General features: G+C 33.4%; 3 protein-coding genes across 6 annotated transcripts; 2 read left to right on the top strand and 1 right to left on the bottom strand.

The window, feature by feature from the left end:
• Window positions 660–6,046, top strand: LOC109331386 (telomere repeat-binding factor 2-like). The gene is made up of 7 exons (XM_019565834.1): window positions 660–977; window positions 1,416–1,690; window positions 3,179–3,387; window positions 3,650–3,734; window positions 4,483–4,566; window positions 4,742–5,094; window positions 5,603–6,046. Coding segments are annotated over exons 2-7 (882 nt in total). The 5' UTR covers window positions 660–977; window positions 1,416–1,540; the 3' UTR covers window positions 5,604–6,046.
• Window positions 7,681–10,117, bottom strand: LOC109330571 (ADP-ribosylation factor-like protein 8a). The gene is made up of 6 exons (XM_019564807.1): window positions 9,929–10,117; window positions 9,460–9,541; window positions 9,320–9,352; window positions 9,080–9,201; window positions 8,212–8,373; window positions 7,681–8,047 (listed from the first exon to the last, which is right to left on the bottom strand). Exons 1-6 carry the CDS (start codon window positions 9,964–9,966, stop codon window positions 7,930–7,932), a joined length of 555 nt encoding a protein of 184 aa, XP_019420352.1. The 5' UTR covers window positions 9,967–10,117; the 3' UTR covers window positions 7,681–7,929.
• Window positions 11,864–15,213, top strand: LOC109331162. 4 transcript variants are annotated; one of them, XM_019565483.1, is made up of 10 exons: window positions 11,864–12,037; window positions 12,219–12,325; window positions 12,863–13,044; window positions 13,138–13,413; window positions 13,526–13,584; window positions 13,690–13,726; window positions 13,835–13,906; window positions 14,001–14,151; window positions 14,261–14,428; window positions 14,538–15,213. In XM_019565483.1, exons 1-10 carry the CDS (start codon window positions 12,010–12,012, stop codon window positions 14,892–14,894), a joined length of 1,437 nt encoding a protein of 478 aa, XP_019421028.1. In that variant the 5' UTR covers window positions 11,864–12,009; the 3' UTR covers window positions 14,895–15,213. The 4 variants fall into 4 exon arrangements, with proteins under 4 accessions (XP_019421028.1, XP_019421027.1, XP_019421026.1 ...); XM_019565482.1 differs by having other exon boundaries at window positions 12,192–12,325; XM_019565481.1 differs by lacking the exon at window positions 11,864–12,037 and having other exon boundaries at window positions 12,049–12,325.

Genomic DNA, 17,074 nt, shown 5'->3' with positions numbered 1-17,074 from the left:
ATTTCCATTAGATCATTTTATGGGATCGTTCTCTATACAAATGTATGAGACTTACTTCTCAACCATCTATCTATAAAATTAACCATCTGTTTCATTCTCCATTGTTATACTTACCATTTCATCACACCCCTCATTTAAGTCATATAGAAAGCCATGTTTCCCATTCTAAAAAGAAAAATAGTAATTAGCATCATAACAAAGGAAAGAGTATTGTTAACTAGTCTTCTTTAGTTAAACAAAATAAATGAAAGTTTTGATTATCTTTAGAGTATAAAGTTTTTTACATTATTAACATATCATTCACCATGATTTGTATTACTTTTGACAATATAAAAAATAATTATAGTAAATGTATATGTATTAAACCATATTTTACATCTGTTAAGATTCATTCGACTAGAAAAAAGGAAGATAAAGGTGGATAGATTCTAAGGTGAAAAAACCTTTAATGAAAGGGAAAATTTAGAGCAATTAGACAAAATAAGGTACACATCTGCTGTCCCACATTTTGTGTTACTCCATGTACCATGAGTGATTTGCCAGACAAATATATTTAAGTTAAAATTTAATTATTAAGTATTTTTCTGAACAATCACAAGCGCATGAAATATGAAGTGGCACAGAGTGTCGGACACCAAGTGTTCCCACAAAATAAGGGATCATTGAGCAATTATGAAAAACTGAGTTCCAATTTTCCAATAGTTTTCTGAGAATAAAGAAACGTATTTTTATCTTACACAATCCACATATCTCATGATCTTTCCCTCGATTCATCGAAAAATGTTTGGGGTTATTAAATCGATTTTTGTGCCTATGAACTCTTGATCTTGTCCCAATTCTCACTCTTTCCTCACATGCTCTCCGTGGTTCTCTTATCTGATGCATTTTATCTTTAACTACCGATTCTTCTTTAATTCCCTTTCCTTTTTCTCTTAATCGCTATAAAGCTCTACCTTTTATGCTTTTTCTTATTACAGGTCAGTGCGCATGATTCAATATTATTTATCATTCATTATTTTGTTTTTAAGTAAAATTTTGCTTATTGTGTTTCATTCTCATTGTTTTTGTTGATAGTAAATTTCATCTCCTCAATGATCTTGAAACTCAGAAAATAACATAATCTAGGTTTTCGAGTTGGGGCGATTCAATATTTCTTGGATAATTACATGTTTTTGTTGTGGATTCTAGTTGATCCTCTTACACCAAGAATCTGTTTACGTGTAACTGTAACTAAGATAGGTACTAGGAGATGAAATTTGAAATTTTGGATGTTTAGTAGATGGAGTTGAACTTCATTTGGGAATTAAGGTCAATGATTGGGTTTTTGGGGATTCTGTTTTTATTTGTCTATAATCATTGAATGATCGGATTCTCTTATAACTTGTCTTATTTTTTGCATTCTGATGTTGTTGTAGATCAATGATAGTCAGGATATTTCTATGTGGATAGACATAGATGCAGAAGAAGTCAGCACTCAACTTTAAGATTTAGAATAAAAGCGAAAACTATTGTATCATAAAAAGGTTGTAGATTTCTTGCAATGGGTGCTCCTAAGCAGAAATGGACTGCAGAAGAAGAAGCAGCGCTGAAAGCTGGAGTAGTCAAACACGGAGCAGGAAAATGGCGCACTATACTTACAGACCCAGAATTCAGTTCTGTTTTGCGCATGCGTTCTAACGTAGATCTCAAGGTATGTCTTTTCAAGGGTCTAGCAGGTTTTGAAAGTTGCTAAGAAGGAGGTTTTATTGTTACGTCAGATTTGAGATATTACCAATGCATGTGGTGAATGACCATCTGTTTATTGCATTGTAAGAAATATATGCGAAGTTCTTTGCTTTGAGAAAATTGTCAAATCTATGGTGTGGCAAGGTGTATTTTTATGTATGCTTTGAACCAGTGTAGTCGAAGTCGTATGATTTATGATTTAAATAGTACGAAATGATGCAAGTCTTTTTTGAAATCATATTTATTGGCGGATAGAATTGGAGAGTTGTTTGCGTCACAGGCTCACAGAACAAATCACCAGAATTGTGCTACAGTGCTTGACTCATGAATTGCCAGACAGAGTGCAATTGAAGCTGCTGCCTTTTTGTGGGTTATACAACCTGGTTATCCAGGTTCCAAAGTTTGATATTGCGGGTTCTGTAACCCAGAGGGAAAGGTCCTTCATTTTTTAGAAAATTGAATACTGTGCTTTGAATTAGGGTCTTAAAAAAACATCACCTAGATGGTGCATTTTAAATTACTTTGACATTGTCTATATGTTGCACTTAGCTTTAGTGCCTATTATTATACTTTTACTTCAAAAATTAAATTATGAACGGTTAAAGTTGAATTACCATTAAAGTGGGCTTCCCTTCTTAATCCATGAAATTCTTTTGGAGGACCCTATTTAACCTGCAAGTTGTGGCTGCGCCTGCATGCCTATCAATATTTTTTTACTTTTGTTTTTCTTATTCTCTCCTGTTTCCAGTTTCCATTACCATGTTTATTTATGTTATGGGTATTTTTTACTCCCCCTGTCCTGCAAAGAAAAAAATTGAAAAGTCACAACAATAAGGGAACTTTTTTAATGCTCCATAATTATTATTAGAAAATATACAACTCCTCAATTACATGTTTCATAGCAATTATAATTAATGCATGTAGTCATTTGCATATTTTTTCCTCACAGAGTAACCAACCTCATTTGAAATGTGAAATTCTAAATGAATGTGCTCTTTTTTTTCTGTCTTTGTCAATACTTGATCATAATTATAGCGTACAGTTTTCAATTCTTCTCATGTATTATTTTAACTTTGATTTGGGAGAACTTTTTTGACAATTTTTTTTATCCGTGGGACTGAGATAGTATCTATTACTGTATATGGGTGTTGAACCTGTTGGTGATGACATTAATTATTAACTTATGATTTATGAATTTTAGAATTTATGATTTTGCTTTTTTATTCATATAGTAATTACAACAACCAAGCCTTAACCCTTATAGTTTGGGTTAGCTTATACATAGTCATTATGTATGCATAATGCATCTTTTGAATTGTATATTTCAAACTTTTTTGCATTATGCTTATGAATCTCATGATTCATTTACAATTATGATTTAAGGTTCCAAAAGAAGCCTAGCGATTCACGATACGGATCGCCATTTTATGACCTTGCTTTGAACTGTGAACAGGACAAATGGAGGAATATAAATGTGACAGCGATATGGGGATCCAGGCAGAAGGCAAAGCTTGCCCTTAAAAAGAGCCTACCACCCCCCAAAATCGACAATATCCATATGTCCTCGAGTATTGTAGTTCACCATGCTGAAGAAGTTGCTGTTACTAAGGCTTCTGCAGTTTCTGGTGGAACATCTTCTACTTCAAAAGAACAAATATCAAGGTTATTTTTCGTGTAGCTTGGAGTATCTGGTATCTTGATTCTTCACTATTTATTGATTTTCATGATGACTTTGCTCCAATCATGGCAAAAATACACTAAAAATATAATTTAGTTACATATATATTGGTTCCAATTACATTTAAAAATAGTTCATAAGTAGTTATCTTCTTTTGTGCTGCTTCTGATACATCCCATCAAGCTTATAAATTTTACGGCAACATGTTTTCTGGTGGTGGCTGCAAATGCTTTTTAATAATGGCAGGTTGGATACTCTTATATTAGAGTCTATTTTCAAGTTGAAGGAGCCAAAGGGTTCTGATAGGGCTGCCATTACTGCTTATATAGAGGTATGATTACTTCAATTTATTCGTTCATGGTTCTAGAATCTAAACGTCTTGAGAAACAAATGATTATCAAAATGTTGGTGCATGTAATCTTCAATGATACAGCTATTACTTAATTTCTGCTTTTGTGAACCTCTTGTTTTTTTCAGGTTATTTTGTCATGAATTGATTTACATTCAAAATTAGACTGTAAGGATATATATTTACCCCTCCGTTATCAAATGCTTTTCTCTTTTAAAATATACATTTTATATTGATTGATGTATTACTATTAACTATCTGTGACAATATATGTGCCAATATGCCAGTCTGCTTTGTGGTCAAGTTTATGACATTTAAAGTTTATTGAATTGCTTGGAAGTATTTCTCTATTAGTTCCTTAGAGTTATAGTTTATTAATTACCAGCAATTTCAGCTAGCTATTACATGTAACTATCGTAATTCCTTTCCATATAGTGCCAAGAATTCATGCTATTTTTTTATTTGAACATTTCAACTTGTCGAGCCTAAACAGGTGTTCTCACCTGGTAAGTAAGCAACTGTTGATTTTTTGCCCTCCCATGGTTCACCAAGGGTTACCGTAATTCAACCACTCATAATATGCTATGTAAAGTATATGTTGCTTTTCTTGTCAGATAATTTGATTAGCTTACCACATTGGTAATATAGCCAATACTAGCAATATAATTTTTCTCTGTGATTGTCTGCACCACTCTATCCAAAGTAATTCTGGAACTTTTCATGTCATTAGGATCAATACTGCTCTCCACCGAACCTCGAAAAGTTACTATCAACAAAACTGAAGCATATGGTGGCAAGCGGCAAATTAGTGAAGGTAAGTTTACTGTTAGTTAATGCCATAGGAGCTCGCATTAAGCTTGCCTTATATAAAAAAAACTTATTCACCAAAGAAACAGCACCCCCACCTGCAGACCTCTGTAAGAAAGCATAGTGGATCTGGGTTAATTTTTGGATCATTTGTGACAAAAATAGGTGTTGTTTAATGACAGGTAAAGCGTAAGTACATGATTTCAGCAAATCCATCGAGCTCTGAGAAAAGAAGATGCTCTTCCTCTTTATTACTCCTTGAAGGAAGGTCCAAAGATTCTCCTAAAGCAGAGAAGACTAGTGTCAACAACCTTTCAAAATCCCAAATTGATGCGGAGTTATCAAAAATTAAAGGGATGACCGCTCAAGAAGTGGCAAGCGCAGCTGCAAAAGCAGTTGCAGAGGCAGAAGCTGCTATTGCTGAGGCTGAGGCAGCAGCTAGGGAGGCAGAGGCTGCAGAAGCTGAAGCAGAGGCTGCACAAGTTTTTGCAAAGGCAGTAAAGAAGGCATTTAAATGCAAAAAACGTTATCCTTGGTGAGCTTCCTTAACAAGCAATTTTAATTATTGCCTATAACGGTGATTTTCATAGTTCCTTTCTCTGTTATGAATGCTTTTGGCAACAACAACCAAACCTTAATCTCACTTGGTGGGGTCGGCTACATGGATCAAACAACGCCATAATACTCTATCATTTCGGCAAGTGGTTAACTTTCCCAATATCTGTTTGCAATTTTGTACCAAGCTTCTTTTTATATTTTCGACAACTTACACTCTGCTGTTGTATTCCATCATTTCCCAATGCCTAAACAATTATTATGGAATAGCATGTCACAAGATGTCCAGCTAAAAATCATCTTATGACATAGTTTCTAGTGAAAGTCAACATTAGTGCCACTTCTCTTACTCTTGAGACCCCAACATTGGCCATTATACTGTTAACATTGTTGATGTTTTTATCCAAGCTTTAATTAGTGCCACATTATTTTGATGGCTCCTTAGTTTTATTAGCTTACATTGCTTTATTTTTTACAAATTTGTGCAGATGGTGTCAGCTTGTGCATGCTGAGGTGAAACACTACATAGCTTGAGATCATAGTTCTGATGCTATGCTTCCTGCATGTATTCAATCTGTGCATGATTTAGTCTTGTAAATCTGGAACATTCAGGAAGGATCCATAAAACATTTTGTCCGGAGTCAGAAAGAGCTTATTGTTTATTATTATTTTCCCCTTACTTTAAAGAAGACAATGATGCCAGGGTACAAAGTAGTAGAATGCGTGATAGGCATCTTATAGTAAGTGAAAATTACAATTTTTAGTTGTGTTCCATTAGTGGTATTGTAGTGTCATCATCTCGTGGATCCTTTTTTATAAGTTGATAAATTACTCTGGTGATATCAAGTCTTTGGAACTTTACATTATGGGGTCTTGTTAGATTGTTTGGCCTGGGAATTGTTATCAGTTGTGTTTCTGAATTTCCTTCTTAAGGGAAACAGTATTTGCAATTTAATGTAAAAGATAGGTTGTGATTAAATCCTGTAAAATTATCTGTTTGTGGGATAAGAATAAGTATATATGTCTTCCTTAGACCGCATAAGGTGGAAACTTTGTGCATTGGATAGCCGTTTTTATTAACATGAAAGTTGGATTCAGTCAAAGTTAGATTTCTGGTCTTTGCAGTGGAGAACATTGTATGTTCTACTTAGGAATACTGTGTTGTTAAGACTGCTCAAACTTCTTTTTCAATTGAAATTATAGTAATCTCTCTCATGTATGTTATTGACTGTAGTTGTGATCTAAACCAAGCATGTAATGCTAATATAACTATTTTTTTAGCTTAACCAGATGTATGGACATGAAGTACCCCTTTTATAAAGTAAATGGCAGGAATCTGTTGTGTCGGATATAAGATGAAGAGTCTCTTAGAGTTGTGGCTCAAATGGTTAAGCTGAGGTATGAAGTGAGTTTCAGGTTTCAATCCCCTGAATGTAAGTTCTAAAAAAATGATATAAAGAATAAGACAACCAAAAAGGCTATGGAAAAGATGGGTGAAATGCAGCAGAATGATATAAAGATCCATGGCTGGGATAGCTGAAATTAGAGTGAATGAAACAAAGCATGCCAAAACTTCATTTTTTTTCTTTACCTGCAATTAGGGGTATGGATGGTATCAATCAAATTTGTATTCTTAAATTTAGTAACTTGTTTTTATTCTTTCTAGCTGAAACCTTATTCTCTCATTGGGCAACTTCTGCACTTCTAGTTTATGTAAACCAATCTCTGTAGTTTGCAGTCAATTTCTATCACTGGTGCATCCCACCTCCATTGAGTTTTTAGAGCTCTACCCTTTTCTACTAATGGAACTGCAGCTTGAATTTTAATCTAACCCTGCACACATGACCAATGCCAGAGCCTAACAGAAGTTCTTAATCATAACTTAATCGGGTGTAACATTTTTGGGTCATATTTTCTTAATAAAAATTCTAACTTGACAAATACAGATCAGGCTCAGACAACTGATCTCCAACAATAGAAGGGCCTTGAAGGAGTTTTGGTTTTAAAAGATGAATTAGAAAGCAACCTTCATTAGGATGTAGGACACTAATGACAGTCAAATGCAATTTAACACATTTAAAATGAAAGTACAGAACTTCTCATGGAATTCACAAATGAATGCATTTACATCCATTGCCCTTCAGTCATCTAGTATTGGTAATTAAGATGTAATGATGTACAAGTTTCTTTAAACAGTCGCGTACAAAACTCCAGAAACTCGGAAGACGAGTTTAAAGCAGCCTTGGCACCACAGCACGTGTTTAATAAGCATGGTGGTATAAGGATAATATTCTAACATCAAAAGTATCACTTTTACCATTCAATTCATCTCCCAAACAATGTAATAGAAACATGATTCTATTCTATCCTCAAATATCCAAACAACACAGCTCCGACTTTATCTCTTTCCTTTCTGCTCATCTTATATACAGAGTCCAGACACAGCAGAAAGAAAAAAGCTTTGTTTCTGCATATTTTGACAGACTTATGGACTTAACAAGAAACCACACACTTGCTATCAGTTTAACAAATCTAATCCAATTTACAAAGACTAAGGCATCAATTCCTTATGCAAATGCAGTGCTATGAATTTTTAAAGAAATAGCTACACAAACAACGTAGATTCGTTTTACTGTTGACATAAACATGTATGTCATCCTGATATCTTACAATAATGGTGTCACATTATACAGTGTCAGAAAAAAAGGGAAGAAAAAGTTAATCAACAACCAAATTAGACATGCAAACGCCTCCACTAAATCCAGAAATGTCTTGCCGAGAAATTACATTAGAGTTCAAAGCAAAAAGTAGGTTTTTAGTTCTTTGATTTGGAATGCTTTACAAGCCAATCAATAACAGAGTCAATGTTGGTTGAGTTTTTGCATGAGATCATGAAGCAGCAAACTTCTCTGTCAATAATTAACTTCAAATCCCTGCACAAAAAGAGTAATTTTGAGTGCTAAATAATAAAAAGTAAAAGATTAAAAAATAGAAGGAGAAATGCAGTATTCAGATAATTTAATTCTGTAACATTATAGGGTCAGTTCAATCCGTTATTTTTCGAAGACTACCAGAATCAAAGTGACATGTATCTTACATTTGATCTGTCAAAGCTTGTTTAGACATAGCCCCTGGTTTGTCAATCTTGTTCCCCAACACCAACAAAGGGATACCACTCAATGATGGTTTACTCAGTAAATCATGAAGTTCACTTCTTGATATGCTAAGGTTATCTGGATCAGCAGCATCAACAACATAGCTGCAGGAAAGATCAGATTACATAACTCGTTGAGTATCACAAGTTCAACTAATCATTACTAGCTCAAGGTGTAAATGCAAAACAATCATAGTTTAAACAGAAAACATGAAAGCTGCATTGACATAACCAAGTCTTTTGAGAATAGGCAGCAGCAAAGCATGCAAAGTGAAAGTTTTAACCATTTAACATGTGGAACCACAACTTAGATTGAAGGATAATCAAGTCTGCACAAAGTTTCAAGAAGCTAAAATATACTCACTTCCTTGCTGTACAAAATGACAAGATAATCAATATAATTTAGGACACACTGCCAGAGACATATTGCTTGTAGAAGGCATAAGTTAAATCAACTTGCACAGGCGAATTTCTATATGCTTTTTACGCGACATGGAAGTATGTTTGTTTTTATTTAATACATAGTATGCCAGGGAAGAACATCTTGAAAAGGCATCTAAATGACAAGTTGTTTTGCATCATTGTCACTGATCAAAAGGAACAATAAACGACCATGTAATTCGAGGAGCAATAACAAAATTAGGGCTTTAATTTGATAGACCTCAACTCTATCACAACAGAAGGTATCATATCAAACATGTGGATGACATTGTAGACACAATAGTTTATTCTCAACAAAAGAGTAACATTTATCAGTTAAAGAAGAACAATAATTTCAAAGTCAGAAGGGCATAAGAAGTTTGTTCCATACACAATAGCAGAAACGGCACGACAGTAGCGTTCCCACATGCTGCGGAACCTAGGCTGGCCTCCAAGGTCCCATAATTTGATTGTAACATTGCCTTTAGTTACTTTCCTCATATTGAATCCCACCTAGAATCATATCAATCAGAATAATATTTTCATTAATAAATAAAACTTCATAAACACTAATTAGTAAAGGAGAAAGCAATAGTTTAATGTATTAAGTGAAGTAGTGAACAAAACTTACAGTGGGAATCATGTCCTCACTATATCCACCAGTCTAGAAAGCAGAAACAATGTCAAGAAAATATGTATCAGAATCAGCCCCAAGTATAAATTAACAAAAATAAGTTGGTAAAAGATACTCAACATGATTATGGTACTTACAGCAACAACATTTACAAGTGAAGTCTTTCCAGCATTCTGAAGTCCTATCAGAGACAATTCCATTTCCTGCTTGAAGAAAAGGCTGCAATACAAATTCACAACACAATAAGCTTATGTAATTCGTAGAAAGTGACCCACTAAGGTCGGATAATGCATCCACATAAAACATAGATAATAAATTCAACTTCCATTCTGTAACCTGTGACTGAAAATCTGTGTTATAAAAATGAAACTTTTTTGGTTGAATCCAATCAAAAGCCTCTTCAAATAATATATTATAGACACAAAAAAACTCTTAATCAATAACGTGTGCATAATCACATGTTCAACAGATATAAATAAGCACCTTTAAAATGATATTAGAAATGAAGGCACGAAAATCTTAAAATACAAATAAATCATTTTGTACAATGCAATACAAATTACAAATATATATCAATTATAATATAGTGAAATAAAGAAAAATGACCTGCGTAGCCAATTAAGAAAAGCTTCCCAGAGACCCATTGTTTTATATTGTTATCAATCTTGATCACCAAATTATACAATCACAGAAAATTCAGATCCAGGAATCCCCTCTTTCTTTCAGGCAATAGAAAGAGGGAGGATTTAAATGTTTCCAAAATCCAATTCACGTTTACCTCATATACAATTTTACACACAGTTTTTTTATTTTTATTTATTTATTATTAATTTTTATCAAATATTATAATATTCAGATCGAACGGTCCTTATCAATCTGCTCAATCATATTCGACAATTATGGTGTGGATTGCCACGTTCGGTATAGTTGGAAAACTTCACCCATACTTTGGTATGGTGCGTGTATCACACGAACCCGTATAACATAGAAAGTGCGATATGTGAGCCTCACGAGCTAGCTGTGACGCGTAGAGTGAAGACTCATCCGACAACGAAATAATGAATATCTTATGTTTTCTAACCAATCAAATCCATGTTGTCAGCATGCCAGATGTAAGATGGATAGTGGCTCAAAATAAAGTTAACAATAATTTAATTGTTTGTTTTAAGTTTATAGTTACAGATTTCAAAGCCTTCACTGGCTAAGCTAGTATACGTATACTTTCACTCTACAATTATGATTAATAAATAATAATAATGTAAAAAACTCTTACTTAATATCAAATTTTGAATGACTTTTTTATAAGACAAATAGTCCTAATAATTTTTTGATATGTTAGAAAATACTAAAACATTGAAGAAAGATCCATTGGCATGAGGTGGAGGAGGTCATCCACTTGTGTTATGTCCCAAATTCAAAGATATCAGAACAACTTGATCCAAGTTTTGTCATGAGGTTAGTTAACATGTTAATTTCTCTCATCACAAACTGAATTTGGACGTGGTAACTATGTGATGGGAAGGTACGAAAATTGTTGAAAATATAAGTAAATTGGTTGATGTGATTCAAAATGTCATAAGAAATGATTTAAACCCCTCCAAACAATCACTTTCCAAGATAATGTTATAATGACTCATGTTTCAAGTCAACATCCAACCATGTTCCAAGTCAACCTCAAACCATGTTCCATAACCATGCATTTTGATAAAATAGGAGATCCGAATCCAAACACTATTGAAAACCCTAAAGTCTATTGCCCATCGTGATTACAAATAACACCTTCAACTCCTATTGTATAGATCATACAATACAACTTTCATCTATATTAACCTTCACCTTTTCATTCGGTGGGTGACACTACTACATATGAGGTAAATCATCTTGCTATTCAAACTTGACATTATAACTCTATTATGAACATTCATGGACACATAACTAGTATCCCATATTGAATTACCAAGAACGGAGGTTATTCCTCGGTTCCCTCAGATTCATATTTGTTACTGTCCAGAATTATCTTAAATTTAAAAGTGCAATAAAGTAATAAAAAAGTACAATAGCTCTAATTATAATTCACAGATTAAATACTAATTAATGCATGCTAAATGAGCAATAGTCTCAGCCTCTGGCACATTTAAACTAGGAGTGTAAACATTTTTGGTCCGCAACACAAAATCAAGTTTGGTTCAATGGTTCAGCTCAAATTCTACTTTATGAAACTAATTGAATACAGTTCGATTCAATCTATATCTTAGTTTTTCAACAAAAAAACACCATTATGTATCTCAGTGTACATATTCAAGTCCCTAACCCAAAAGTCCAAGTATTAAATTTAATTGGTGTAATGTTTTACTAGAATTAATTTATGAAAAGTGCAGTGTGAGGTAAGAGGCTGGTGGCAGCTGAAAAGAAAAGCTATATGTACAAATGTAGAATAATACAAAGCCAGTTTATCTTTGTTGATTTTGTACATGTTGGAACTTGGAAAGGCAATGAGAAAAGAAGAGCTTAAAGCTTAGGTAGAAAGACACATAGTGTGAGATACATAGAGCATGAAGAAAACAAATAAAAAGTGGCCAATTCCTTTCATTCGAGTAACCAACAATTTCGGCTCCTGATTCGTTACCTACATCTCTAACATTATCATTTGTTCTTTCTTCAACATAACACAGTTTTTTCTCAAAACCATGCAACAAGCTATTCCTAACTTACCCAGTAAGTCACATTCATAAATTCTCTCACTCAAAAAGTCCCCACTATTTTGAGACACCAAATGTTGTCTTTTTTCCTTAACAAAAAATCCCAGAAAACAACTCTACCATGTTCAATACAACTAACTGTTTGTTATTTCTAATATTATTGATTTCAGTTCCTTTGTTTCAACAAAAATGTTTAGTTTCAGGGTCCCCTGTTCTTCAAAGGAGTTTCAAGAGACCTGATCCTTTGCGTCATTTCCAAGACTACAATGGAGGTTTCGACATTCGAGATAAGCATTATGTAGCTGTGAGTCGTTTTTCTTATCTTAAATTATGTCACTTTTCATTTTCTTTGGACTTAGAAAACAATTCACATACATATATGATCATCCTCTATGTATAGGCACAGGTATATGATCATACCTTTCGCACTATATTTGAAACAATCAAGTTACATAAGTTGCAACAGTGATACATAGTATAATCCTCTAATGGATTTGATTATAAATGCAATGCAATACAATCGTGCACCCACCTTTCGCGCCTCGATTCTCGGCTGCACGACTAATACTAAAATACTATTACAAATTATTCGATAGTATGCAACTTAAAGTACTCAGGATTTTCCTTTCAACTTAAAGCTAATATGCCACAATACTATCATAGATAGTTTAACATAATATCAACCATAATTTTATTTAATCTATTTATTTGCTTTTATTCTCGGCTGATTACAAATTATAAGGATTGTATGATATGATTTGTGAGAGGACCATGGCATCATAATTTTGTGGGGTACAAGAGTTGAAATTGATTTTGGGTGTTGCTTTCTGATCATTTTCAGTCTACGGCATTTACAGGAGTCCATGGATATGCACTCGCCATAGTTTGGTTGTTATGTGGATTGGTGTTCAGTATTTTCATGATTGTTAAGTGCTTAAGCAGTGCCTCTACTTCATTACCATGTTTACATCATTACTATCTCCACATTCTTTTCCTTCTTCTCTTCTTAACATCTCTAGCTATGTAAGTCCTTAATTCAAATACACCATTTTCCTTTTCTTCAACTTTATTAGATAAAATTGTCATTGAAGCAATCCAATATGAATGATATGACAGAGTTGCTTCCAGTTTAGTCCTCAACACTAGTAACAGGACCCTGAGGAGGACAGAAAAACTGAAAGAAGCTGTGCTTGGTATAGGAGAAGATGCTCTTGGAACCATAGGCAGAGTAATGAAAACAACTAAACAAATGCAATACATTTTGCTTCCATATAATCCACAAATATGTGCCACTCTGAGTTCCATCACTCAAGACCTAAGACGCAACTCGCGTGTTATTCGCCGCTTTGTTGATAGCAGTCGCCAAGCATTCAACAAGGCTACTCACACTTTGTATGCATTAATAACATGTTTTCCCTTTATACAACTCATGTTCATGATAATTGTGTTTCTCACTTTCTAGTTCAATTTCATTCATTGATGACATGCTTTTAATGTGTCATAGGTATATAGCACATGTTGTTGTTCTGTCTGTTAATTTTGTGACATTGGTTGCATCACTAGGTATTTCATTTTACCCTGTAATACACTTAATTATATTTGGTTTATTTTCCTTAAAACAAATGGTTGAGATTAATTTGGTGTATATGCTTTGCTGTTTTGACTCAGTTTTTCTGCTTCTGCAATGGCGCCCTGGATTTATAATGTAAGATAGAGTACTCCCATTTTAAATGTTATTTTCTTTAACCATATTTAGAAGCTATGTTCACATTGTTGTGTGTTTTGCTGTGACTAAATTTTGCATTTGCTTCAGGATAATTTTTTGCTTTTGGATCTTAACAAGCTTGTGTTGGTTCTTGACCGGTTTTGATTTTTTCCTTTACAAGTGAGTAAACCAATTGTTCATACATGATTTATAAGAGGAACTGAAGTCATTGAAGCATTTTTTGAAGAGTCACAACATTCTATAAACTGTGCAGTTTTGCAGGTGATGCATGCTTTGCTTTTGAGGACTTTGAACAAAATCCTCTCAACAGTAGCCTGGGCTCAATGTTACCATGCATTAATGAATCATTCTCAGAGAAATTGTTAGCTGAAATTGGCTACACCATCCACAATTTCATAGTTGAGGTAGAAAATTTGAGTTTACCCAAAATCAACTCGAAAACATACCTTAATAAAATTTGTGTTCTGAGTTCTTTTAATAGTGTTCTGATATGAACAATTATTTCTGTCTCAGTTGAATTCCAATATGTCAGTGCTTTACCGGCTCCTAGGAGTAGGTAAAGAAAATGAAGGAATAATGGGAGTCATAAAAATTTGTGACCCTTTCTCAGGAACACCAAACTACAGCTACATTCCACAGCATTGTCCTCATGATGCCATTCAAATTGGTGATGTATCAAGAGTAAGTTATCATCACTAAACTAAAACAAGACTAGACTATATTTATTTTGTTATAACATCAATATCCTATAAAACTATAAAAGTAAACATAAAAACACTTCTTGGGACAGGTTCTTGCAAGGTTCACATGCCACAAAGAGGGCACAACAAAAGAATGCAAAAATGAGGGAAAATTTCTTCCAGAGGGCTCATACAACATGGCTCATGCATACAGTAGATCCATCCAGGACTTGTTGGATATATACCCAGACTTGCTAAGTCTGTCAAAATGCACCATTGTAAAGAATAAAGTTGCTGAAATTGTGGAGCATCAATGCAGGCCAATAAGAATTTCAACAACATTGTTGTGGTCATGCATGGTTTTTCTCTCTAGTATCATGGTGTTCTTGGTACTAACTTGGGTAGCAGAGGCTTTTCTATGCTGGCAAAAAAACCCAGTCTATGTATTCCAGGATACTAGGATTTAGGGAATTTTATATATGTTCAAATTTAGAAGGTAGATAATTAGACTTTATTTCCTTTTCTTTTGTACAGTTAGTTTTTCAAATATCAGAGTGAAAATCAAGTGGGAATATAGTACTCCATGCAGGTTATAAGACTGAAATTGGAGAATAATGTAAAAAGGGATTGGAATAGTTTGTTCCAAGTATGAATATTTCATATTTGTGGAAGATATCAATAAGAGTGGGACACTGGAGCTTAGTGATTGTGTAATGCAAATTGTATTATGACTTCATTGTAAGTTCCACATTCATATAAATTGATGTTATAAATGATTGGATTGTACACATTCTAGACCATGATATTCATTGCCATTTGTACTCATTTCACTATTTTATTATTTTGATTTTAATGCTCAAATTTGTTGGAAAGAAAACTCTTAATAGCCATCAATAAGACGTTGGTCAAGTAATTTAAGTTTCCATTCGATCATGATAGGTCAAATATCCAATTCTTGAGAGCGATATTCATTAAAGGGACAACTATACAACCCAAAAAATATTAATTCATTAGCTAAATAGTGAAAATACCCTTACTTATACTCGGAAAAAGAAAACATCTTTATAAACATCTCCAAAGAGTTACATTGTAGGTCCAAAATATACACTTATTAGGTAATATCACAGACCATTTAATTTTAGTTTGGAACACATTTTCTTTCCTAATCATTTTTTGTTAGCCTTTTGTATTACTTAATTAGATCTATACAAGTCTTCTATTATTGTCGGTAACATCAATTATATTTGTTTTCTAAATGGATTAAGACAAACATAGACAAAGATCTTGAAGCACTATGGGTTGGAAATTATGCATTGGAGTTAGCTTTGTACATGAACCTGGTCCCATAAAAACATAAAGGCATCAGCTGGTCTTTGTCAATGTTATAGAAAAGTATACTAAAGCTTTAAACCTGCAGAAGAAGGTATGGGCCAGCATCAAACTCCCTTTAAAAAAACACCAAAAGAAAGCAACTAAAAATGTTTTTAATTTAGAATAGTAAAAGATGCAAAAGGGTGAAGAATTGGTATGTATGTTAACGTGTAGGGGGAAAGTCTCATCACAAATATAAGATATGCAACCCTTAAAAGATGAACCCACTATTCATATTATTTCCTTTTCATTGTTTATGTACTTCCAATTTATTGGTTTTTATGGGAAAAAGGAGTCTCTTATGAAAGAGCTCAGGGTTTTGTGGGCCCATAAAGATGGTAAAGCAAAAATATATATGTGTCATAAAAAGATGATAGGGAAATTAATAAAAGAACAAGACCATTTCAAAGGTAGCATGCTGGCCACTAAAACCCTTAACCCACTAATGACTTGTACACCTTTTAATGAGATTCCCCAAAGCATTAACCCAACTTTGTGGTCGTCCTAACTCCTAAGATTCTATTGCCCAAAACCTAGATAATAATATTATTTTATGCATGTTTATGGATGGCCATTTTACTTATATTTTTAATTTTTACCATACCACTTGCATTCTAAACGATTTCTTTTCTTTCATGTTAAAATCATTTGAAAGTAGTTCCAACTTACAATTTAAAACATTTTCTTTCTATTTACTTTTATTTCAAAACTCAATTCGTAAACCGACCCTAAAAAATGTGATAACAAATTTGAATGAAGAAAACAAGGTGTGATTCCATTTAGAAATTTACATATATGAAATGGAAAAGAAACATAATTTGAAGTAGTTTTGGTTAAGCATTCCATTCAAACATAATAGAAAAATAGTCTTTTATCTCCAAAATGAAGATGTTCTTAATATTCTTAAAGATGATGCCGTCTTCAATGTCATACGTCAAAATACCAAACCCTATTTTATTTGGACCTATTTGTGAAATTAAACTATTTTGGTGGGGCAAGGCTAACCACTATTAATGATCTTAAATACTACTTTAAAATACTATAAGATAATAGAGCACGGTCCATATTGATTATGTTTTGCTTTCAGGTTAGTTAAGGACACAAACAATTATGCAGTTTCTCTCCAGTCAAATTCGGACCAGAACCAAGCTTGATTACATAGTATATAACCAAACATCAACTACTACCTACCTGAACTTAGTATTAGTCAATATAAACTTGAACCTAAAATTTGGACCACGACAATTCATTATTTTTATCCTAAACAATTAAGCCA

This window comes from Lupinus angustifolius, chromosome LG17 (genome assembly GCF_001865875.1).
Source record: "Lupinus angustifolius cultivar Tanjil chromosome LG17, LupAngTanjil_v1.0, whole genome shotgun sequence".
Taxonomy (NCBI): Eukaryota; Viridiplantae; Streptophyta; class Magnoliopsida; order Fabales; family Fabaceae; genus Lupinus; species Lupinus angustifolius.
This window is presented reverse-complemented; position numbering and strand designations above follow the sequence as displayed.